At 44.0% G+C, this 20,066-nt stretch overlaps 1 protein-coding gene and 1 non-coding gene across 4 annotated transcripts in view; both read left to right on the top strand.

Moving 5' to 3' along the window:
* PACS1 (phosphofurin acidic cluster sorting protein 1) overlaps window positions 1-20,066 on the top strand; it is a 106,372-nt gene that overhangs the window by 50,867 nt on the left and 35,439 nt on the right. The window contains exons 1-2 of one of the 3 annotated variants that reach the window (XM_037517532.2): window positions 13,485-13,746; window positions 19,657-19,744. In XM_037517532.2, coding sequence (XP_037373429.1) covers window positions 19,688-19,744 — 57 coding nt within the window. In that variant the 5' untranslated portion in view covers window positions 13,485-13,746; window positions 19,657-19,687. Of the gene's footprint in view, window positions 1-13,484; window positions 13,747-16,131; window positions 16,212-19,656; window positions 19,745-20,066 lie in introns of those variants that run through there. The other 2 variants (XM_054697459.1, XM_037517531.1) reach the window with 2 other exon arrangements.
* LOC119250585 (U6 spliceosomal RNA) lies at window positions 5,848-5,950 on the top strand. Its single transcript, XR_005126325.1, has one exon. It is a non-coding gene; the product is annotated as a U6 spliceosomal RNA (small nuclear RNA).

Raw genomic sequence — 20,066 nt, 5'->3', positions numbered from 1 at the left:
AAAAATTATGAGACAAAGAGACAGGAATGGATTATTTATATTCAAGGGAAATAGTTAATCAATAGAAACTGATTGAGGAAAAAAGGTAAAACAAAACAAAACAAAAAACCTAACTGATTGAGCCCAGATGTTGGAGTTAGCAAAGACTTCAACACAGCTGCTACAAATATGTTCAAAGAATAGAGAAACTATGTTGAAGTGGTTAAAAGAAAGTATGATGGCAGTGACTCAGTAAAATGTGAAAAAACAGATTTGAGATACAGAAAAAGCATCAAAATGGACTTAAAGATAGATCAATAGGAATGATTTATACCGAAGAACAGACAGAAAAGAAAAAGAATAGAACCCCAGAGACCTGTCAGACAACATCAACCAATATTACATGCAGAGGAGGAAGAAAAAGGGCAGAAAACAGTATTTGAAATAATAATGACCTAAAACTTGTTAATTTGTTGAAAAACAAGCTACAGAACCCCAAGCAGAATAAATACTAAGAGGTCCACACCTAGGGGCATCCTTGGCAGGTTAGTGAAAGACAAGGACAAAAAGAAAATCTTTTTGTTATTTTTCATTTTTTATTTTTTTTAAAGAGCAATTTTTTCTTTTTTTTTTTTTTTTTAGATTTATTTATTTATTTATGCAAGCACTGGGTACAGTCAGAAGCGCGGGAGGGTGAGAGAATTCACCAGAGCCAGAGCGGGGAGCAGAGCAGGCAGACGGACGGACCAAGTGCACTGCTGAGGGGAGCAGCGGGCGACAGGAGAGGTCCGTGCACCATGTGGGACCCTCACCGGCAGCCGGGGATCGAACCGGCGCTGCAGAGGCTGCGGGCAGCTTCGCAGCCCAGCGCTCAACCGCTGCGCCACCGGGGAGGCCCCTATTTTTCATTTTTTATAATCACAGTCTTAACTCTGTAATGCAGACTCGAGGCAGATACGGAAAATATGGGACTGTAGTAAGAGCACGAAGGTGATAGGGGGTTTTGAGCAGAGGGGGATGAGGGGTACTTTTCTGAGCTACAAACATAAGGAATGTTCTGCTGGTTAAGGTAAAACACAAGCTACACTGATTAGATATGTCCTCAGACAGCAGTGGTGATCTTCCTGCCATTCCTGGGCCCAAAGATCTCCCTGCTTACAACTCTCATGCCCTCTTTGCCCTTGCCAAAGACCACATTCTTGCCAGCCAACCACTCCATCTTGTCAGTGCAGGTGAAAAACTGGGAACCACTGTGTTGGGTCCAGCATTTGCTATAGGCAAGAAGATGCCAGTGCATCATGGTGTATTTAGTGACCACCCTAACACATAAATCCTGGGATAATTCCCTGAAACGCAAGTACCTTCATAACCAGATTCTTTCTCCGCAGTGCTCAGAATACAAAACTTTTTTGCTGTCTTTGGAATTTTGTCTGCAGACAACCCAAGGGTGAGATGACCCATCATGTTAAAGAATACGTGGGGTTGACAATGGCTGTGAGGCCTTGGTGGTGCAAGTGTCAAGGCCAAAAAGAAAATCTTGAAAGCGGCAATGGAGTCTAGAAGGCAATAGGATGACATATTCAAAGTGCTGACAGGAAAAAAATAAAAATATTTTTATCTAGCAAAAACTGTCCTTCAAAATGAAGGTAAAATAAAGACATTCCTAGACAAACAAGTAATGAGAGAATTTGTTGCTGACAGAACTAATTTACAGAAAATGCTAACAGGAATCCTTTTGACTAAAAGGGAAGTTTTACTTGTGGACAATAATTCAAATCCACAAGGAGAAAATAAGAGCAACAAAATCGTCAAATATGTGAGTAAATGTAAAAGAGTATTAAAAATAGTGTTGAAACCAACAGAATTGCTCCAGCCCTATTAGCTCCTATCGAAGCTGCTAAAGAAACCCAACATGGCAGCCAGGTGAAAGTTTCGGGGGTAGCAGTGAGGTGAATGAGGTTTGCTCCAGTGCCCCCAGTGCTTCACCGTACCCATGTCCTGGGGTTGACGCCACCCATTGCTGACACCTCATACACACTATTTACCTTCCTCTTAGGGAAGAAATAGCCGAAGTTCCCTGGTAGTTTGTTGAGTGTGATTGGTTATTCTTTTCAAGGTGACTTTGGCAGCAGCCACTAAAGATTTAAATTTTTAGCCCTTTTGACTAAGCCCTTCAGTTCTAAGAATTTATATGACGGAAACACTACAATAGTTACTCATAATAACTAAAAAACTACGAGTCAAATATACATCAGAAAAGGACTGATTAAATTATGGTATGTTTCAGTTAAATGATCACTGAAAAGAATGAAATCAGTCTAATATTCTAACATGGAAAGATCTCCACTTAATTTAAGTCATAAAATATGTGTAATATGATCCATTTGGTTAAAAAGAGAAACACAGAAGTGTATACTCCAAAGTTGGTGAACACATACGCACACTTTTCCCCAGACTTTTAATAATCATATTCTTGAGGTTTATAAGGATGTTTCATTTATATAGTGATATTTCCAAAATATTTTTTTTTCTACAGTGTACCAGTAATACTTTGTAAACATACATACACACACACTTTTTAAAAGCAATTCAGGGCCTCCCTTGGTGGCACAGGCGGTTGAGCGCAGCGCTGTGAAGCTGTTCGCAGCGCTGTGAAGCTGTTCGCAGTGCTGTGAAGCTGTTCGCAGCCTCTGCAGCATCCGTTCAATCCCAGCCAGCGAGGGTCCCATATGGCGGGGCAGACCTCTCCTGTCTCGCCCACTGCTCCCCTCAGCAGTGTGTTTCATCATCAGTCTGCCTGTTCTGTTCCCTGCTCTGTCTCTGGTGAATCCTCTCACCCTCCTGTGCATCTGGCCTGTACCCCAGTTCTTGTATAAATAAATAAATCTTTGAAAAAAAAATAAAAAGCAATTCATAACATACTGTGATTTGGAATGGTAGGATTACTAAGTCAGGTACTTGCTCTATAAGCAGCACTTAACTTTCTACCTCCCTTCCACCTCCTCTTCAGTTTTTTTTTTTTTTTCAATATGTCTATTTAGTACATTATGACAGCATAGTCATTCCATCTGTCTTCTCTGTTCCTATCATATAGTGCAGTGTACAAAGCAGGTCATCTGTAGTTACTTATATACTTATACATCCCCTGTAAATACTTATATATACTTTGTTAGAGACATATAAAATAATAATTATTCCATACAGCAACTGGAATCCAATAATCTACAGTACAGTTCTTCAGTCTACATTCTTTTTTTTCCCCAAAATAACCACAGAAACTAGCAAACAAACTGAAACAATGAATAGCTTCATTTTTCCAGTCTCCTCCAGAGTTACGGTGCCTTCTAGGTAGGAGAAAGATTCATTTTTCTAGGATCAGAGTTCTAGTTTCTAGCTTCCTTAATTTGGGGCCTGGGCTTTTTTTTGTTTGTTTGTTTAATCATTTTATGTTTACTCTTTCATTGAAATAGAAAAAGTAGTCCCAAGTCTTTTCTGCCTTTGATTTTATTATATGCAGTGCTTGGCCTGTTCAGTCTAGTACATATCTAAAGATAATCAGGACTTTACCACTGAGATGTTATTCTTTGTTCTTTTTAAACTTCTTAGAAATGTTTTGTATGTAGCTGTGTGTTTTAAAGGCAAGTCGTTATTTTAAAAAACTTAAGTAATTTTAACTGTAAGCTCTAGTAATTTTCCAGTAAAGGAGGGAAAGTAGTTGCTCAAGCACTCCCACAGGTACCAGGCAGACATCCTGGTAAAAATAAAAAAACTTAAAAACTATCCAAAAGCAGATAGAAGCTGGAGAAGAGTTGGTTCCTACAAAATTGTAATTGAAAGCAGTAAGATTTGTGACTTTTTTGCCAAAGGCATATTCCAGTCCCGAAGGTGGTGATGGTGGAATGAAATGACTGGAAAATCAGCCTTTCAGGTGAAAGGTGACCGAGGAGAGAGGTCATGAATGGGAGAGGAGCTGGAAATTTAACGGGGAAGTCCTCGAAGCAAGAGATGACTACAGAAAGCTCAAGGCCCAACATCTGAGTAAAAACTCTGGCCCCCATCCCTGGGTGACTGCTGTGGTGGTCAGAGTTCTCCAGAGAAATGAAAGAGGACATATGTGTAGATACAGATGAGGAGGTTTATTGTAGGAATTGGCTGTGTGACTCCAGAGTCCGGGTAGTCTCACAATCTGCTGTCTGCAGGTTGGAGCGTCTGGAAAGCTGGTCTTGTAATTCAGACTAAAGGACCGAGGGAGGAAACTGATGTTGTAGGTCTGAAAGCCCAAGAACCAAGAGTACCAGTGTCCAAGGGCAGGAGAAAATGGATGTTTAAGCTCAAGCAGAGAGAGAACAATTTGCTGTGCCTCCACCTTCTCCATTGTTTTGTGCCTGCAATGGATTGGATGTAACCCACCCACATCGAGTTGCCATTCCAAATGTGGGTACTCTCTTCTAGAAACGCCATTGTCCTGGACACACCCAGCAATGTTTCACCAGCTTTGTGGGCATTTCCTAGCCTGGTCAAGTTGACATAAAACTAACCATCACAACTATTAAACTCCAAATGGGCAGGGGTCCCCTCAAGGCACCCCAAAATTAAAAAACTAAAATACAGCCAACTAAACAATAAAAACCAGGCAGGGGCAAGAGAAGATCATAGAGATCGTAGGTTAGATGCTCCATCCCACTACACCTCCCAATCTGAACGTTCCTAAACAGCGCACAGCTCAGGCGGTAGGAAGCTGAAGCCTTACTGGCTGATGGTGTCAGAGGACAGACTGGAGGCTGGCAGAGCAGCTGGAAAATTAGAGGGAAATTACAAAGCAAAATCAGAGAGTGTGATGGGCCTCCCCTGGTGGCAGTTGAGCGCTGGGCTGCGAAGCAGCCTGCAGCCTCTGCAGCGCCAATTCGATCCCTGGCCGCTGGCGAGGGTCCCACATGGCACGGCAGACCTCTCCTGCCGTGCCCACTGCTCCCCTGAGCAGTGTGCTTCGGTCCTTCTGCCTGTTCTGCTCTGGCTCTGGTGAATTCCCTCGCCCTCCCACGCTTCTGACTGTACCCAGTGCTTGCATAAATAAATAAATAAATCTTTTTTAAAAAAATCAGAGAGTGTGAGCCCTCAAATCTGTGTACAGGCTGCGCAGATCTTTGGCTGTCTACCAAATTACACAGATGCAGGGGAGACTCCAGTGAGCCAGGCTAAAAACGCAGTTGCTGAAGCTGTAGGAACTGAGCAGATCTGTCTGCTGCATACCACAGGAGAGTCAAATTTGTATTTTGAATCTATGCAACTTAACTGCCTATTAGAATTCAAAAAACAGTCTTCAGAAGGACACAGCAGAATCCAGAATTGCTACAATATCTTAATTTCAACCTACAACTACTAGACATAGAGAAACAGGAAAGTATAACTCACACTCGGAAAAGTAATCAACAGACACTGACTACGAGAGTCTTAATAGGTACGAGTGTCTTAGTGGGTATTGATGTTAGATTTCAAAACAGTTACACACCTGACTAAAGAATTAGAGGAAAGAGCCACCCTGGTGGCGCAGAGGGTTAAGTCTCAGCACTATGAAGCTATCTGCAGCCACTGCAGCATGAGTTCAATCCCCCGCCAGGGAGCTACCCACAGAGCACAGCAGACTTCTGTCTCTCCGCTGTCCCCTCAGCTGTGTATTTCAGTCAGTCCACTGTTTTGCTCCCCACTCTGTCTCTGGTGAATCTCTCCCCCGACCCCATGTCTCTGGCCTACACCCCAGCTCTTGTATGCATAAATAAATAAAATAAATCTTTAAGAAAAAGAATTAGAGAGAATTAAAGGGCAAATAAGTGAACAGAACGAGAAATTACAGCAAAGAAATGGAAACGAGTGTTTGCTTCAGCAGCACATACACTAAAATTGGAATGATACAGAGGTTAGCATGGCCGTGCGCAAGGGTGACACACTAATTTGTGAAGCATTCCTTAATTTTTTTGAAAGAAATGGAAACTGGACAGAAGATAACAAATTTTCTTTATTTCTTTATTTCTTTTTTTTTTTTAAGATTTATTTATTTATACAAGAACCAGGGTATAGGCCAGATGTGCAGGAGGGTGAGAGGATTCACCAGAGACAGAGCGGGGAGCAGAACAGGCAGACTGACTGAAATACACTGCTAAGGGGAGTAGCGGGCTGAAGCAGTGGGAGACAGGAGAGGTCTGCTTCGCCATGTGGGATTCTCACCGGCCGGCTGGGATTAAACCCACACTGCAGAGGCTGCAGACAGCCTCACAGTGCGGCACTCAACCGCCTGCGCCACCAGGGAGACCCATTTTTTAAAAGAGGCATAAACCAATGGGATGAAGAAAATAGGAGATAATGGTAGGCCAGCCACAATTTTACTTGCGAAACTGGGAAAGCTGCATATGTATAAGTGAGGTTTCTGCTTTCCTTGCTTTGCTTGCGGTGGATGAAGCCAGTGAGGAGAAAGAGAATTTTCAACCACAAGTAGGTGATGTTGGGGTAAGTTTTGGGTGTCTGTGAATGTCGGGTGAATATTGGGGCTGAAAATAGGAACATTGCTTGAAAGTCTGAGATGTGGAAGAATCAGCACCACACCCCATTACACCCTTTCACGTTACTACTTCCACCCACTCCTGCCACAAACGGGAGATCAATATCTGGAGAAGTTGAAACACAGATAATATGCGTGTCAAAGTCTGGCCCGAGGAGCTGTGTGTTAACACTGAAGGTGGGAAGGACAGGCTTCTTACCCTCAGTAGTGCGATAAAAAGTCTGTGCACTCAACTGGGAGTTTTCTGACCATCTCCCCTATTTCAGCTTCTCGAATCCTGGTTATAGGCTCTTACCACGACCACCTCTCTCCTCACCAAGATGTTGAAAGACTTACCTAGGAGACAGCGACCCCACCTTGGCTCCTAGAACACTCAATAATCTCCCAGCTAGGGGCTTATAATAGGACCTTCTGGGGAAATTGACCACGCTATAAAAAAGAAGTGATACTGATCATTTTCCCTGTCCCTTCAACAGTAAACAAACTGCCCACTCACACAAACTGCTAGTGGGTATTTTAGTGCCTTCTCATAAATGTACTCCAGACTTCTGAGGAAAGACTTCACTATGAACAACAAACTTCTCAAAGAGATTAAGGTGTTACATCTAGGCAGCAAGAGCAGGATACTGTATCAGGAGCTTTTCAGGGTGCTCTTGAGGATTTAAACTATCCCTAAGTAGAGATCTCAGTAAAGAAGCTGGAAGGTAAAGTTGAGGAAATCCCCTGGAAAGTAAAACAGTCAGTCATAGACAGCAGAGGGGGGGGGGGGGAAATTAAAGATAATCTAGAAAGTCTGACACCTGACCAACAGACATTCTGGAAGAAGAAAAGACAGCATGTTGTTCAAGAAACAGCAAGAAATTTCCCCAAAATTTAAAGTCTAGATTTATAGAGGCACACCCAGTGTCCAAAATAAAAAGACCCCAACAAAGTACATTCTGTGACATTCCAGGACACTGATTGAAGATTTTCAAAGCTTCCAGAAAGAAAAGTCTTGCCAAGGGACCTCCCTGGTGGTGCCAGGGTTAAGACGCAACCTATGAAGCAATCCGCAGCCACTGCAGCACGAGTTCGATCCCCAGCCAGCCAGGGAGCAACCCACATGGTGCAACAGACCTGTCCTGACTCGCCCGCTGCTCCCAAGAACCAGTCATCTAATTAAAACATTAAAATTTAGTTGGTACAACAAAATTAAAGTTTGCAAATATGGGGTGATAAGAGGAAGAAAATGAGGGGGTGCCTATTGAATTCTCTTCTTTCACACCATAAAGCCAATAGATCTTTTATAAGTCAACAAAAAGAAGTAAAAACAAATGTGCAGTCATATCCCCTTCCCTGGCTCAGGCATGATTCCTGCTTGGTCTAAACCAAGGATGCCAGTTTTACTCTTGGTTTTTTGGTTTTTATCTCCAGAATTTCTCATTACTTCCTTTTTTCTTGTTGGCAGAATAATGTGCCTTTACGATATGCTCAAGCTTTTCTAAACTCTCACTTATGCTATTTTTTGTTTGGAGTTCCCCTTTTCACCCAGTAATTTCTTTGTTAAAGTCCTCTTTCTTTCCAATCTATATCATTTGGTGCATGAGCCTGCTGTCTGGCTGTTTTGAGACTTCTAGAATTCTCATCCCTGTGCATTTTCCAGCTTTCATCACAACCCCATTCTGGTAACCACTGTTAGTTTGATAATTCTTCCAGAGTTACTTCATGCATGTGCTAACAAACATAAATTATGTTTTTAATTTCCTCCTGCTTTCCATAAATGCCAACATGCTATATACTGTTCTGTGCCCCCTTGCACTCAGTAATTTATCTCGGAGATCTTTTCATAGCAGCACAAAGAGTGCTGTTTCATTGGTCTTCACAGGGGCATAGTTTCATTTTCTGTTCTCTGGATATACCAGAATTTACACATATCTTTGGCTTACGTGGGGTTGTATCCTGATAAACCCATGGTAAGTTGAAGATATCAGAAGTTGAGCCATTGTAGTCAAACCTAAGGTATCCCAAAACGCTGGGGGTGCAGGCCGTGCACCAATAGTTTTCCCTCTTGATCCTGTGACTGACTGGGGGCTGGGCTCTGCCGCTGCCTGCTGCCGGCCACCGCATCACAAGAGTCTCTGCCACCAGCCTGGGAAGAGATAAAATTGAAAGCAAGTTTTCTGCTGAATGCATGTGCTTTTGCACTATCCTTAGTGAAACTTTCATAACTGGGGGTCTGGCTGAAGTCCCCTATTGACAGATGGTAGCAGTTTTCCAGTCTGTGGCTATTAGAAGCATTTATCTGTACAGTTAAGTGGAAAAGAAATGCTGAGTCTAAAATCTTATGTATCTGCATGTGGGGTGATCTGACCCAGTTGCTCTGCTTTTCAGAGGTGGTGGTGGTGTTTGCTAATCTGATGGGTAGAGATGGCAGTTGTTTGATGAGCGTACCACTTGGGGGTAGGAAGACTATCCCACTTTCCCAGAACAATGGAAAATGTCCAACTCTCTATACACTTAACGAGATGCAAGGAAAAGCTAACAGATTAAGGAATTAACCACAGGACCTAATTAGAAAAAGATTTGGCAGCATGCCCAGCTCATCCAGTGGCACAGGGAGAAAATATTCTGCATTTGTGACACTGTTTAGAAAGGGCTGATTTAAATGCCCTCTAATCTGGGCTAGAATTGTCCAATTAAGAAGTCTGTGAGAATGAAAACACAAGTTTTTAATACTTGATGTGGCAAAGCAGATTTTTTCCCCTTTCTCTTAAGATCTTCCCTTTAAATATATTTACACTGAATGGTAAAGAATACAGTTTAATTAAACAAACAGAACATCCCCTTTTTTCTTTCCCACCACTGTGCCAGAAGCCACAGGGTCTTAAATAAAACAGAAACCCCTTTCTTTAGACACCTCTGGTGTGGGACTTCTGAAATCCAGGGAGCATCATGAGTGCTGGAGAGCGAGCGGTGTGGGCCCCTGGAGGGGAGAAAGGTCCCCTCTAGGCAGGAGAGCAGGAGAGGAGGCGAGCGCCGGAAACAATCAGCAGCAGTCAATACAGAGATGTAGTGGCAACGAAAGGTTTTTGAAATAGTCTTTCTGTCTGGTTTGGGCAGAAGGTGTGAAACATATATTTTCCTGGCATTAGTGCACTCTAGCAGAAAATCACACTGGTGTTGAACACTGACGTTTTATTTTTAATTCAGGCAGCATAACCTAGTTAAGAATCCAGACCCGAGCCAGCCAGTCCAGCTGCCACCCGCCAGCTGTGTGACCCTGGGCGGGCTGTTTAACTCTTCTGTGCCTCCGTTTTCTCATCTCTCAAATGAAGATTCTAATTATCTTGACGATTAAATTAGTATCTGCAAATCACATGTCACAGAGCCTGGCTTACAGTGTTCATATACTTGCTATTATGTTGTATCCTCACTAATTGATACTTTTTTCTACTTTAAGGAATATTTCTCTGATCACACAATTAATACATGATCGTTGCAGGAAATGTGGGTATGTAACAAAGCATGTTTTTGAACTCCGGTGTGACCTCGCCATTGTGGAGCAGCGCCGTGTGCTGGCGCAGGCCGCCTAGCAGAGGGGCTGAGAGCATGGATTCTGGAGCCCCTGTGGGTCCGTATTCTGGTCCTCTGACCCATTTACTAGTCTCTCTGCCTGGTCAGTAGTGAGGTGTGAATAATAACACTGTTCATAGGATGAGAAGTAAGTACGTGAATGTTTATGGGGCAGCTAGGACAGCGCAGGAGGGCGAGTGCTGTGAGCATCTGTGCTGCTGCCCTCACGCTCCTGTGTGTGTTCGGCCAAAATGTAAAGAATCCCCATCCTGTCTGTTTCAGCCTCTGAAAGAGACAATACAAGTAGGACTGATGAGTGGAGCAGGCAATCAGAAGTGCTGCCGAGAAAACTGCCCACACGCAACGTGTACAAAAGCGTGACTTACAGATTTAGGGTTTGCGGCCATTGCTGAAGCGCCTGTGGCCAAAATGAAGTTCAGTCCCTTTGTGACTTCTGACCGGAGCAAAAACCCTCAAAGACATTTCAAGTGCACTTTCCCACATTTGTAGGAAGATCATATCTCCCCCCTTTCCAAAGAAGTGTAGTGTCTGATCCATGCCCATCTGGAAGGATGAGGTTTAGGTTGTTTGAGGACACTATAAAGGGCAGCAGACTAGCCACGTGTCCAGGTTTGCAGGAAGAAATACATCATCGACAGTACACTGGACGAGTGCAGTGGGACACTGTTCACATGGGCATCCACGCCCCGCTGTTCACGTGGGCGTTCACCCCAGCAAGGGGTCATCACTAGACTCTAACTGGACAGAGACCACAAAAAGATCCTAGGTTGCAAAGCCAAAGCTCACCAAGTGGGAAAGAAAGAAGGCAAATACAAGGAAGAAACAGGTGAGAAGATGCAGGAATAAAGTAGTCTTATATACAACATGCATTAAAATTGAAAAAAATGCTAAAATGAAAAAAATAAAAGTCCTAAGGCCACTCCAGTGAGGAAAGAGAAGGTAGTTATAATTTGCCAACTCTTAAGGGTAATAACTTGATGAGGGAGACTTTGTTCTTCCTATTGGAAAGTAATTTCTCCCTGGGCAATAGGAAAAAAAAAGTGGTTTTTAAATCAAGTAGAAAATAGGGCCTCCCCGGTGGCGCAGCGGTTGAGCGCTGGGTTGCGAAGCTGGTGAAGCTGCCCGCAGCGTCTGCGGCGCCGGTTCGATCCCCCGGCTGCTCCCCGGCCACCGGAGGAGGGTTCCACATGGCGCGCAGACCTCTCCTGCTGCCCGCTGCTCCCCTCAGCAGTGTACTTCGGTCCTTCTGCCTGCTCTGCTCCCCGCTCTGGCTCTGGTGAATTCTCTCACCCTCCCGCGCTTCTGACTGTACCCAGTGCATGTATAAACACAAACAAACAAACAAATAAATAAATAAATAAGCATGCCTCTATTAAAAAAAAAAATAAAAATGAAAATAAAAAAAAATAAATCAAGTAGAAAATAGGAATGTGTTTATTGTGAATAATAGTAATAATGAAGTGCTCCTATTAACCTACTTCCACTGGGGCAAATTTCAATACATTCCCACTTGAAATTTCAGATCAGAAAGTAGAGATTCAGGGTCCTCCCCAGTGGCGCAGCTGTTGAGTGCTGGTTGCAAAGCTGCCCACAGCCTCTGCAGCGCTGGTTCAATCCCCGGCCACCGGGCAAGGGTCCTACATGGCGCGCAGACCTCTCCTGCCACCCGCTGCTCCCCTCAGCAGTGTACTTCGGTCCTTCTGCCTGCTCTGCTCCCCGCTCTGGCTCTGGTGAATTCTCTCACCCTCCTGCACCTCTGACTATACCCAGTGCTTGTATAAATAAATCTTTAAAAAAAAAAAGAAAAGAAAGTAGAGATTCAGTTGACTGCATTTCCTTCCTACAGAAGAACCTTATTCACATTAAAATAGATAATCAGGGCATGAGCATATACAGTACCACGGGGGTCACTATTGACATCCTATAAATAGTAGCTTTTCCCAAGTCAAGTTGGAGTCTAGGAAGAATTGAGACATAGAAGTAGAGAGAAGACACAAAGGAAAAGGTTCTATGGAGGCAGAGGCAGAAATTGGGGTGCTGTGTCTGCACTCCTGCAGAAGCAAGTATCCTCATTGGGAAACTTCAGAGGGAGCGGAGCTCTGCTAACTCTTGGTTTGGGGCTTCTGCCCCAGAACTGTGAAAGAATAATTTCTGTTGCTGCAAGCCACCAAGTTTGTGGCAGCCCTAGGAAATCAATATAGTTTGATATGAAAATAAAACATAAAGTTATCAGTGGGAAAATCACTTTATGCACACACACAAAAGTATTTTTTTCCAAGATTTGTACATCTAAAGCCAAGCAAGGAATCTTAAAGTTTTACAGGTAATAAATTTGGGGTCTGGGGAGTTTCCAGGTGAGAGTCCTTGTTGCTGCTGGCGTGCAGACACCTGCACATCTGACCTTGCACGTGGGCTCCGAGAGTGTGACACAGTCCTCCCTTGGCCATAGAAGCTCACTTTTGGGTCGCCGGTGTTTTTGGTGCTTTTATACGTGTGAATCCTCCCAACAACTCTCTGAGTTGGTATAATTACAGTCCTCATGTCACAGATGAAGAAACAGGTCTGGGCATGTAGCTAGTGAGTACTCTGAGCCCATTTGTGTGTGTCTCCTGGTACACAAGGGCAGGAGTTTCTCCAGGAGTGAAAGTGCTAGCTGGTGGTCTCCTGGTGAGCAGAAATTCCTAACCTTAATATGACTGGGTTTCCATCAGCAGCAGCAGGTCTGACCCAGCCTGCCAGCAGCAGGACTCGGTAAGACTATGCCCAAGCCCTGGCCCCGGCCCCAGCATCACAGTGGACGTCCTCCCTCTCCCCTCATTTTTCTGCACCAAAGCCCTTTTTGTTTAAAGTTGTGGCAGCAAGTACATGCACCCAAAACCAGTGAGAGGAGTTCTGGCGCAGCAAGAGATTTTGTACCCCTTGCCTGCTAACGCCATGTTTGTGAAATAGAAATTCTTACTGCCATGTTTTACAGATAAGGAAATGGAGGCAGAGAGAGGTGGATTTACCCTAAATCACACAGTGAGTAAGCGGCTGAGGGAGCATTTATTTATTTATTTATTTATTTTAAAGATTTATTTATTCATGCATACAGGAACCGGGGTACAGGCCAAAGGCACAGGAGGGTGAGAGGATTCACCGGAGACAGAGCAGGGAACAGAACAGGCAGACTGACGAAATACACTGCTGAGGGGAGCTGCGTGCCATGTGGGAATCTAGCCTGCCGCGGGTGGGATCGCTGCAGACAGCTTCACAGCACTGCACTCAACAGCCTGCGCCACCAGGGGAGGCCCTAAGGGAGCATTTAAACTCAGCATTCTGGTTCCAGAGCCTTTACTCTTTACCACCACTCTCGGTGGAATTGTGAGCCAAGCTGACGGTGTACAGATGTTGCTGGGAAACTGCTTCCAGGCATATATATGGGAAACTCTAGCATGAAGACCTCGGCTGTCCTCCACATTGATACATAAATCTAATTTAACTCTGATCAAAATTGCAACAGGATTTTCCATAGATGTTACTTTTGTGGGTATAAAATGATACTTTGATCTCAATTTGTAAACTGAAAGTTTCTAAAGTTTATAAGGAAGAGGTTAAAAAAAAAAAACAAACACAAGATACTTCTAAAGAAGAGAAACAAGGTGGGTAAATTAGCCTGTCACATACCCAATTTACCGTAAAGCTACCGTGGTAAGGTGGTGACAGTGAAAAAACAGAAAAAAGATCAATGGAACAAAGTATACCGAGGTACAACCCCTGCCAGATTCTTACACCAGATTATGTAAAAATCTGGTCTAAGAAAAAGGCAGTGTAGGTGTCTTTTAGGTCAAATGTCTATAATCGTACAATTTTTTTGTTTCTCAATTACTAAGAGAAGTTAAATTATGCTCCCTTGATGGTGGGCCTTGTCACTGTGCGTACATATCCATCCTTTTTTGTGGCATGTATATTTAAATTATTTTTGTTGCTTACATACAGGTCTAGAATTACCTTTCTGGTGAACTGGTGATTCTATCTCGAGTAATGCAATTCTGTGTGTGCTTAATATAACTGTCCATTTCATTTAATAACTGTATGCCTCATATCTTTATAGTTTTTAATTTTAGGTGATATCTTGTATAGTGCTTAAATCTGGAATTCTTGAAATCTAGTCTATATATTTTTACCTGAAGAGTTTAATGTCGTTATCATGGTTATTGATATAATTTCCTTCTAGCCATCTTAATTTATGCTTTATATTGTCTTGCGTGTGTGCTTCTGAGGGGTTCTTAACCTTTTTCTTTTCAGTGCCTTTTTTTTTTTAATAGAGGCATGTTTTTATTTATTTATTTGTTTGTTTGTTTTTTGTTTATACATGCACTGGGTACAGTCAGAAGCGCGGGAGGGTGAGAGAATTCACCAGAGCCAGAGCGGGGAGCAGAGCAGGCAGAAGGACCGAAGTACACTGCTGAGGGGAGCAGCGGGCGGCAGGAGAGGTCTGCGCGCCATGTGGGACCCTCCTCTGATGGCCGGGAAGCAGCCGGGGATCGAACCGGCGCCTCAGAGGCTGCGTGCAGCTTCGCAACCCAGCACTCAACCGCTGCGCCACCGGGGAGGCCCTCTTCAGTGCCTTTTGAATTAGTTGAGGGCTTTTCTCACATTCCACTTATACTGAGTTTTAGTGATAGGCATCCAACTTTTAATTTCTTTTTTTTTTTAATTTTTTTTAATTAATTAATTTATTTTTTATTTATGTATACAAGCACTGGGTACAATCAGAAGCGCGGAGGGTGAGAGAATTCACCAGAGCCAGAGCGGGGAACAGAACAGGCAGAAGGACCGAGGTACACTGCTGAGGGGAGCAGCAGGCGCAGCAGGAGAGGTCTGTCGCGCCATTTGGGACCCTCACCCAGTGGCCAGGGATCGAACCGGCGCTGCAGAGGCTGCGGGCAGCTTCTCAGTCCAGCGCTCAACCGCTGCGCCAGCAGGGGAGGCCCCAACTTTTAATTTCTTAATGGTTACTCTCAAACTTTGAATGTAAATACTTAAGAATTTAAAATTAGTTTCCATTTTCCTTTGAAGCAATTTAGGGACCATAAAAAAGCGCATGGACTTCAATGGGTCTTTCCCACCAGGCTCACAGTAGTTACCAGGTGTGAGCTAGACATGGTGATTCAGGTTTTAGCAATGCTTGTTTAAATTGGTCTTCAGTTTTACAATTTGTCATTTTTTCCCCTGGTCTTCCTCAAGGACCATTTCTTATTTTTATAATGGTGCCTTAAGTTACATTAATGTGTGAACCAACCCTCATGGCACCCCCGGTGATTCTTGCTCCCTGAGATTCGCACTCTGAGGTAATTCCCTCGAGCAATGAACAGGTCTGCTCTGTTTTAGGCCATTGTGGAAATGATGACGTGTGATTTCAGAGGCCTGGTCGTAGAGGCATTGCACTTTTTGCCTTCCTTTTTCTTGGAACACCCCCTTTCTGCTCAGTCACTGAAACACATGGATTAGGGTATTGTCATAAATGAGGACTAGGATTTACCCAGTCCCGATGATATACAGGGTTTTGCTGAGCAGAGGTTAACCTTTTCAGCATTCCTCACCTGCTAGGCACTTAACGCTTGTCAGTTTACACAGCAATTCTGGTTTTGTTTTTTGAAATGCTGTATTATCTTTATTTAAGCATCAAGACCCTTCCATCCAACCATGTCACCTAGTAAGCATTTCACCCACTGCTCTGTTTGGCTGCCAGTCTCTTGTCTCTTGTCTTCAGCAATGAGGCGGATAACTTCTCCTCAGGGGAGAGAGAGCCATGGCTTGTTGCCTCTCCCAATAACAAAAATGTTGGGAGAGACAGGTGGCAAAGCTGCTGCCGTTGGCATCTTTCACATGGACCACATCAAAAGAACCAGGGTGTCTCTCTCTGTTGGTCATCTTCCCAGGGTAGTGCCCATGAGAGGCAGAGGAGAGTGGATTTCACAGTTAATGGATCAGAGAAAAACTATTTCCCATCTATTATTGCCTCACAAAAATATCAGATGGAACCTGGCATTGTTCAAATGGGGAAACACCGGAAAGTAAGAAAAAACTTAAGACAACGCCCAGAACCCAGGACGGTGCTCAGGTGAGTTCTGTTCCCTAGCAAGGACGCGCCTTCCTGTGAGCAGCACCTGCCCAGGTTAGCACCTTTGCTTCCCATACACAGGTTACCAGATGCGCTTAGGGCCAAGAGCCATGGCTGCGCGGAGCCGGGAAAGAGAGCAGTCTGTGTCGTAGTGAGAAAAATGTTTACGTCTCCTCGGCTTTGCCAGAAGAGCTGCAGACTTGAGAATGTCGGTGTCCCCTCACCCCACATTTGAGGCCTGTTTTCCCGTCCAAGGGGTTATCCTCAAAGAGCTTATAGGAAAGGGGGAAATGTTACAAATGTTGTTGGTGCTTGCAAGCAACTGGCACTTACATCATAAAGATAAACATGCTGAGAAGGGCCTCCCTGGTGGCTCAGCGGTTGAGCGCTGGGCTGCAAAACTGCCCGCAGGCTCTGCAGTACCGGTTTAATCCCCGGCCGCTGGCGAGGGTCCCACATAGCACGCAGACCTCTCCTGCCGCCCGCTGCTCCCCTCAGCAGTGTACTTCGTCAGTCTGCCTGTTCTGTTCCCCACTCTGGCTCTGGTGAATTCTTTCACTCTCCTGCACTTCTGACTGTACCCAGTGCTTGTATAAATAAATAAAAATGAATCTCTAAAAAAAAAAATTATAAAAAAAAAACATGCTGAGAAGCTGGAAATTAGGGTTATGTATAACCGCTGTTCTCTGCTCTCAGGAAGGCGCGTCCTTGCTAGGGAACAGAACAGCACCTGAGCACTGTCCTGGGTTCTGCATGTTGTCTTAAGTTTTTTCTCACTTTCTGGTGTTTCCCCATTTGAACAATGCCAGGTTCCCTCTGATATTTATGTGAGACAATGATAGATGGGAAATAGTTTTTCTCTGATCCATTAACTGTGAAATCCACTCTCCCCTGCTTCTCATCAACCCATCTCCTCCAAGCTGTGCGTTTCAGGATGGTGATTTAGTAGCTTTATAGTTTGACAGTCAGCTTCAGGGTTACTTATTTTAAAGTAATAATAATGCTTATTTAAAGTAATAATGCCTAAGTTGTTTGTTTCACAGTCAAAATCATGCTCTTTGATGTAAAATATACTTAAGCCATCAGTACACTCCTCAGAAGTTTACCTTTTTGTGTTATTTGCAAAGCTCATTCAGACTGTGACAGGTGCCCTTTTAAAATGGAAGCAATTGTAGTGACTTCCTGTATTCTCACAAAGGAAAAACTTTCCCTTCCTTTTTCCCTCCTGATTTTCACTTGAAGCTGATAAATGCTGTTGTGACTTGCTCATCTGATACAACCATTTCTTGGTAAGACCAAAGAATAACCCAGGTCACTTGCCTTCTGATACCAAAAGGACCATCAGTTTGATTCAGACTGAAAATTTAGTTTTTTTCTTTGATCCAGACCTTTGTTTCTCCTTTCTTCCCCCTTTTCTGTCTAAAATACGGCCTCCTCACTATTCATTGACACCCTATTAGAAAAAAAATAGGGGGAGGCATGTGACTGTTTCTCGGGGAGCCTCTCTGCTTCCAATTTATATGGAAATAGCATCTGAAACAGCTGGTAAGTGCAGGTTGGGTCATTTCTAGATACCACTTATGCCGTCGACCTTTACCTTACAGTGAAACACAAACCAGAATAATTGATACGGTTTCGAAAGATTCTTAGTATATTTTTGTTTCATTTTCTACCCAGTTACCAAGCAGATAGCCTGATTCTTTCAGATTTAGTATAGTGGTAGCTAAAGAAAACATTTCCTTGAGAGAACTTACGAGGACTAAATAATAGGTCTTGGCTGAAGCTGTACCACAGTTACTCATCTCCTTTTCTGTGACCTAGTATTAATTATAAGTACTGTCATGTTTGTTGGCAAATTGTTCAATATACTTAAACTGCTCAAAAGCAGAGATTCTTACTCGTTTGTCTGTGTCTCTCACGGCTCCTAGCAGAGAGCTAATTACAGAGAAGAGCCAAGAGTAAATGGTTGATGAAGATCTTGCCGGGCAAAGAGAAAGTCCTTAGCCCCACGGTGGGCTCCGCCATTGTTCCTCTGACTGTCTGTCGCACTGATGGTGGCGGGATGGTCTCTGCATGGGAGCAGGTGCTATGAATTAGAGAGCTGCTGTGGTTCGGGGGATGAGAGTAAAGGCCAGGCTCTCCTTCCGTAGGAAGAGCAATTGCTTCACTGCTCTTAACTAGAGGGAAGTCCCTCTCCCCGCACCCCCCCCAAAAAAAAAACAACTAAGGCTTAAACAGTGAACAGATAATTGTGATAATGGTTCCAAGTGGAGCATTTTCCGCATCTTCCGACATGCCAGGCTCTGGCTGCCTTTCATTCTCTCCCTTCATCCGGATCACAGTGTTGTGAAGAAGAAACTATTGTTACTTTCATTTTGCATGAGAAAACTTATGTGTTAACTTCATTTTGTGTGGTGACAGAGGTCACCGAAATTTACCCAACAAGAAAAGCACCAGTAGAGTCCAGGAAAGAAGATGACACAGAAGGAAGAGCCATTTACCTCATTTCCCCCTAATTTCCCGGGAGGGGAGAGGGGTGAGAGATTGAGTTCAGTCGTCAGTGGCCAATGAGTTAATCAGTCGTCCCCTATGTCATGAAGCCTCCATAAAAACCCAAGAGTAGGGGATTTCAGAGAACTTCTGGGTTGGTAAATATGGGAATTTGGGGAGAACGGCATGCTTGGAGAGGCCAAGGATGCTCCGCGCCCCATATCCTCCACGCCCCGTATCCTCACACCTTATCCTATGCAGCTCTTCTGTCTCTTCTGTCACAAAGTGTATGCACTTTGTGATAAATACGTGCTCTAGTGAACAAATGGGTTTTTGAGTTCTGTGAACCCAAGGAGGGTGACCTGGGAACCTCTTATCTACAGCCAGTTGGTCTAAAGCACAGTAGTAACCTGCGCATGTGACTGTCACCTGAAGTCTGAGGTGGGGATCTTGGGAGCCTCCAATCTGTAGTTGGTTGGACAGAAGCACAGGTAACAGCGTGGGCTTATAACTAATGTGAGGGATGAAGGGTGGTCTTGGGACCTGTGGAATCTGATGCTATCTCTGGGTAGGTAGGTAGTGTTAGAAGAGGGATGAATTGCCAAGCAGGATGTCCAAGACTTGCTTGTTATTGTGGGGAGACTACCCAAAAAAGGTAGAATAGAAACTGGGCCTCCTCCTCCCCCCTCAGAAATTGCTCCTGCAGAATAGGTGTGAAAGGGTGTGTGACTTGGGCTTGGGATAAATGGGCATCCACAGTGGTTCATGGAATAATGTACGTTTTTGACACTTACCAAGTAAAAACTTAAATAAGAGGAGGCTCCTCTACTGAAGGACATAGTTGGACTGAGAATGGCATTCCTAGTTCGGGTAAAGCTGCATTTGCCCCAACAGATTGTCACTTTCTCATACGTCCTTTCCTTTGACTGGATTTTCTTTCTCTTTGTTTTTGTAGGCTTTTCAGTTTGACCCTGAAGAAACTCGTCATGCTAAAAGAAATGGACAAAGATCTTAACTCTGTGGTCATTGCCGTGAAGCTGCAGGTGAGCTGAGCAGGGGTGTTTGTTCAGGGGCCGAGGAAGCTGACTAATTTTTTGCCTGCTGTGGAGGCTTAAGAACGACTGCTGGCAGTCATCCCCTTCCCTCCACTCTGCAAGGCACGGTGCTGAGGAGACCAACTGCGTCTCAGCGCTGCCTCTTAGTCAGTGCACTCTGTCTCTTTAAAGTTCAGGTTCTTTGAATAATAAGAACAGTTCCTCCTGCCCTGCCTGTCAGACCCGATTAGTATGAAATGAAGTCGTGTGGACACTAAGTGTTCTGTAAACTGTTCATCAGTGCCCAGGATGCTAGTGTCCATTTTGGTCT

This window comes from Talpa occidentalis, unplaced genomic scaffold, assembly GCF_014898055.3.
Source record: "Talpa occidentalis isolate TD23 unplaced genomic scaffold, MPIMG_talOcc4v2.1 talOcc4.17, whole genome shotgun sequence".
NCBI lineage: Eukaryota > Metazoa > Chordata > Mammalia > Eulipotyphla > Talpidae > Talpa > Talpa occidentalis.
This window is presented reverse-complemented; position numbering and strand designations above follow the sequence as displayed.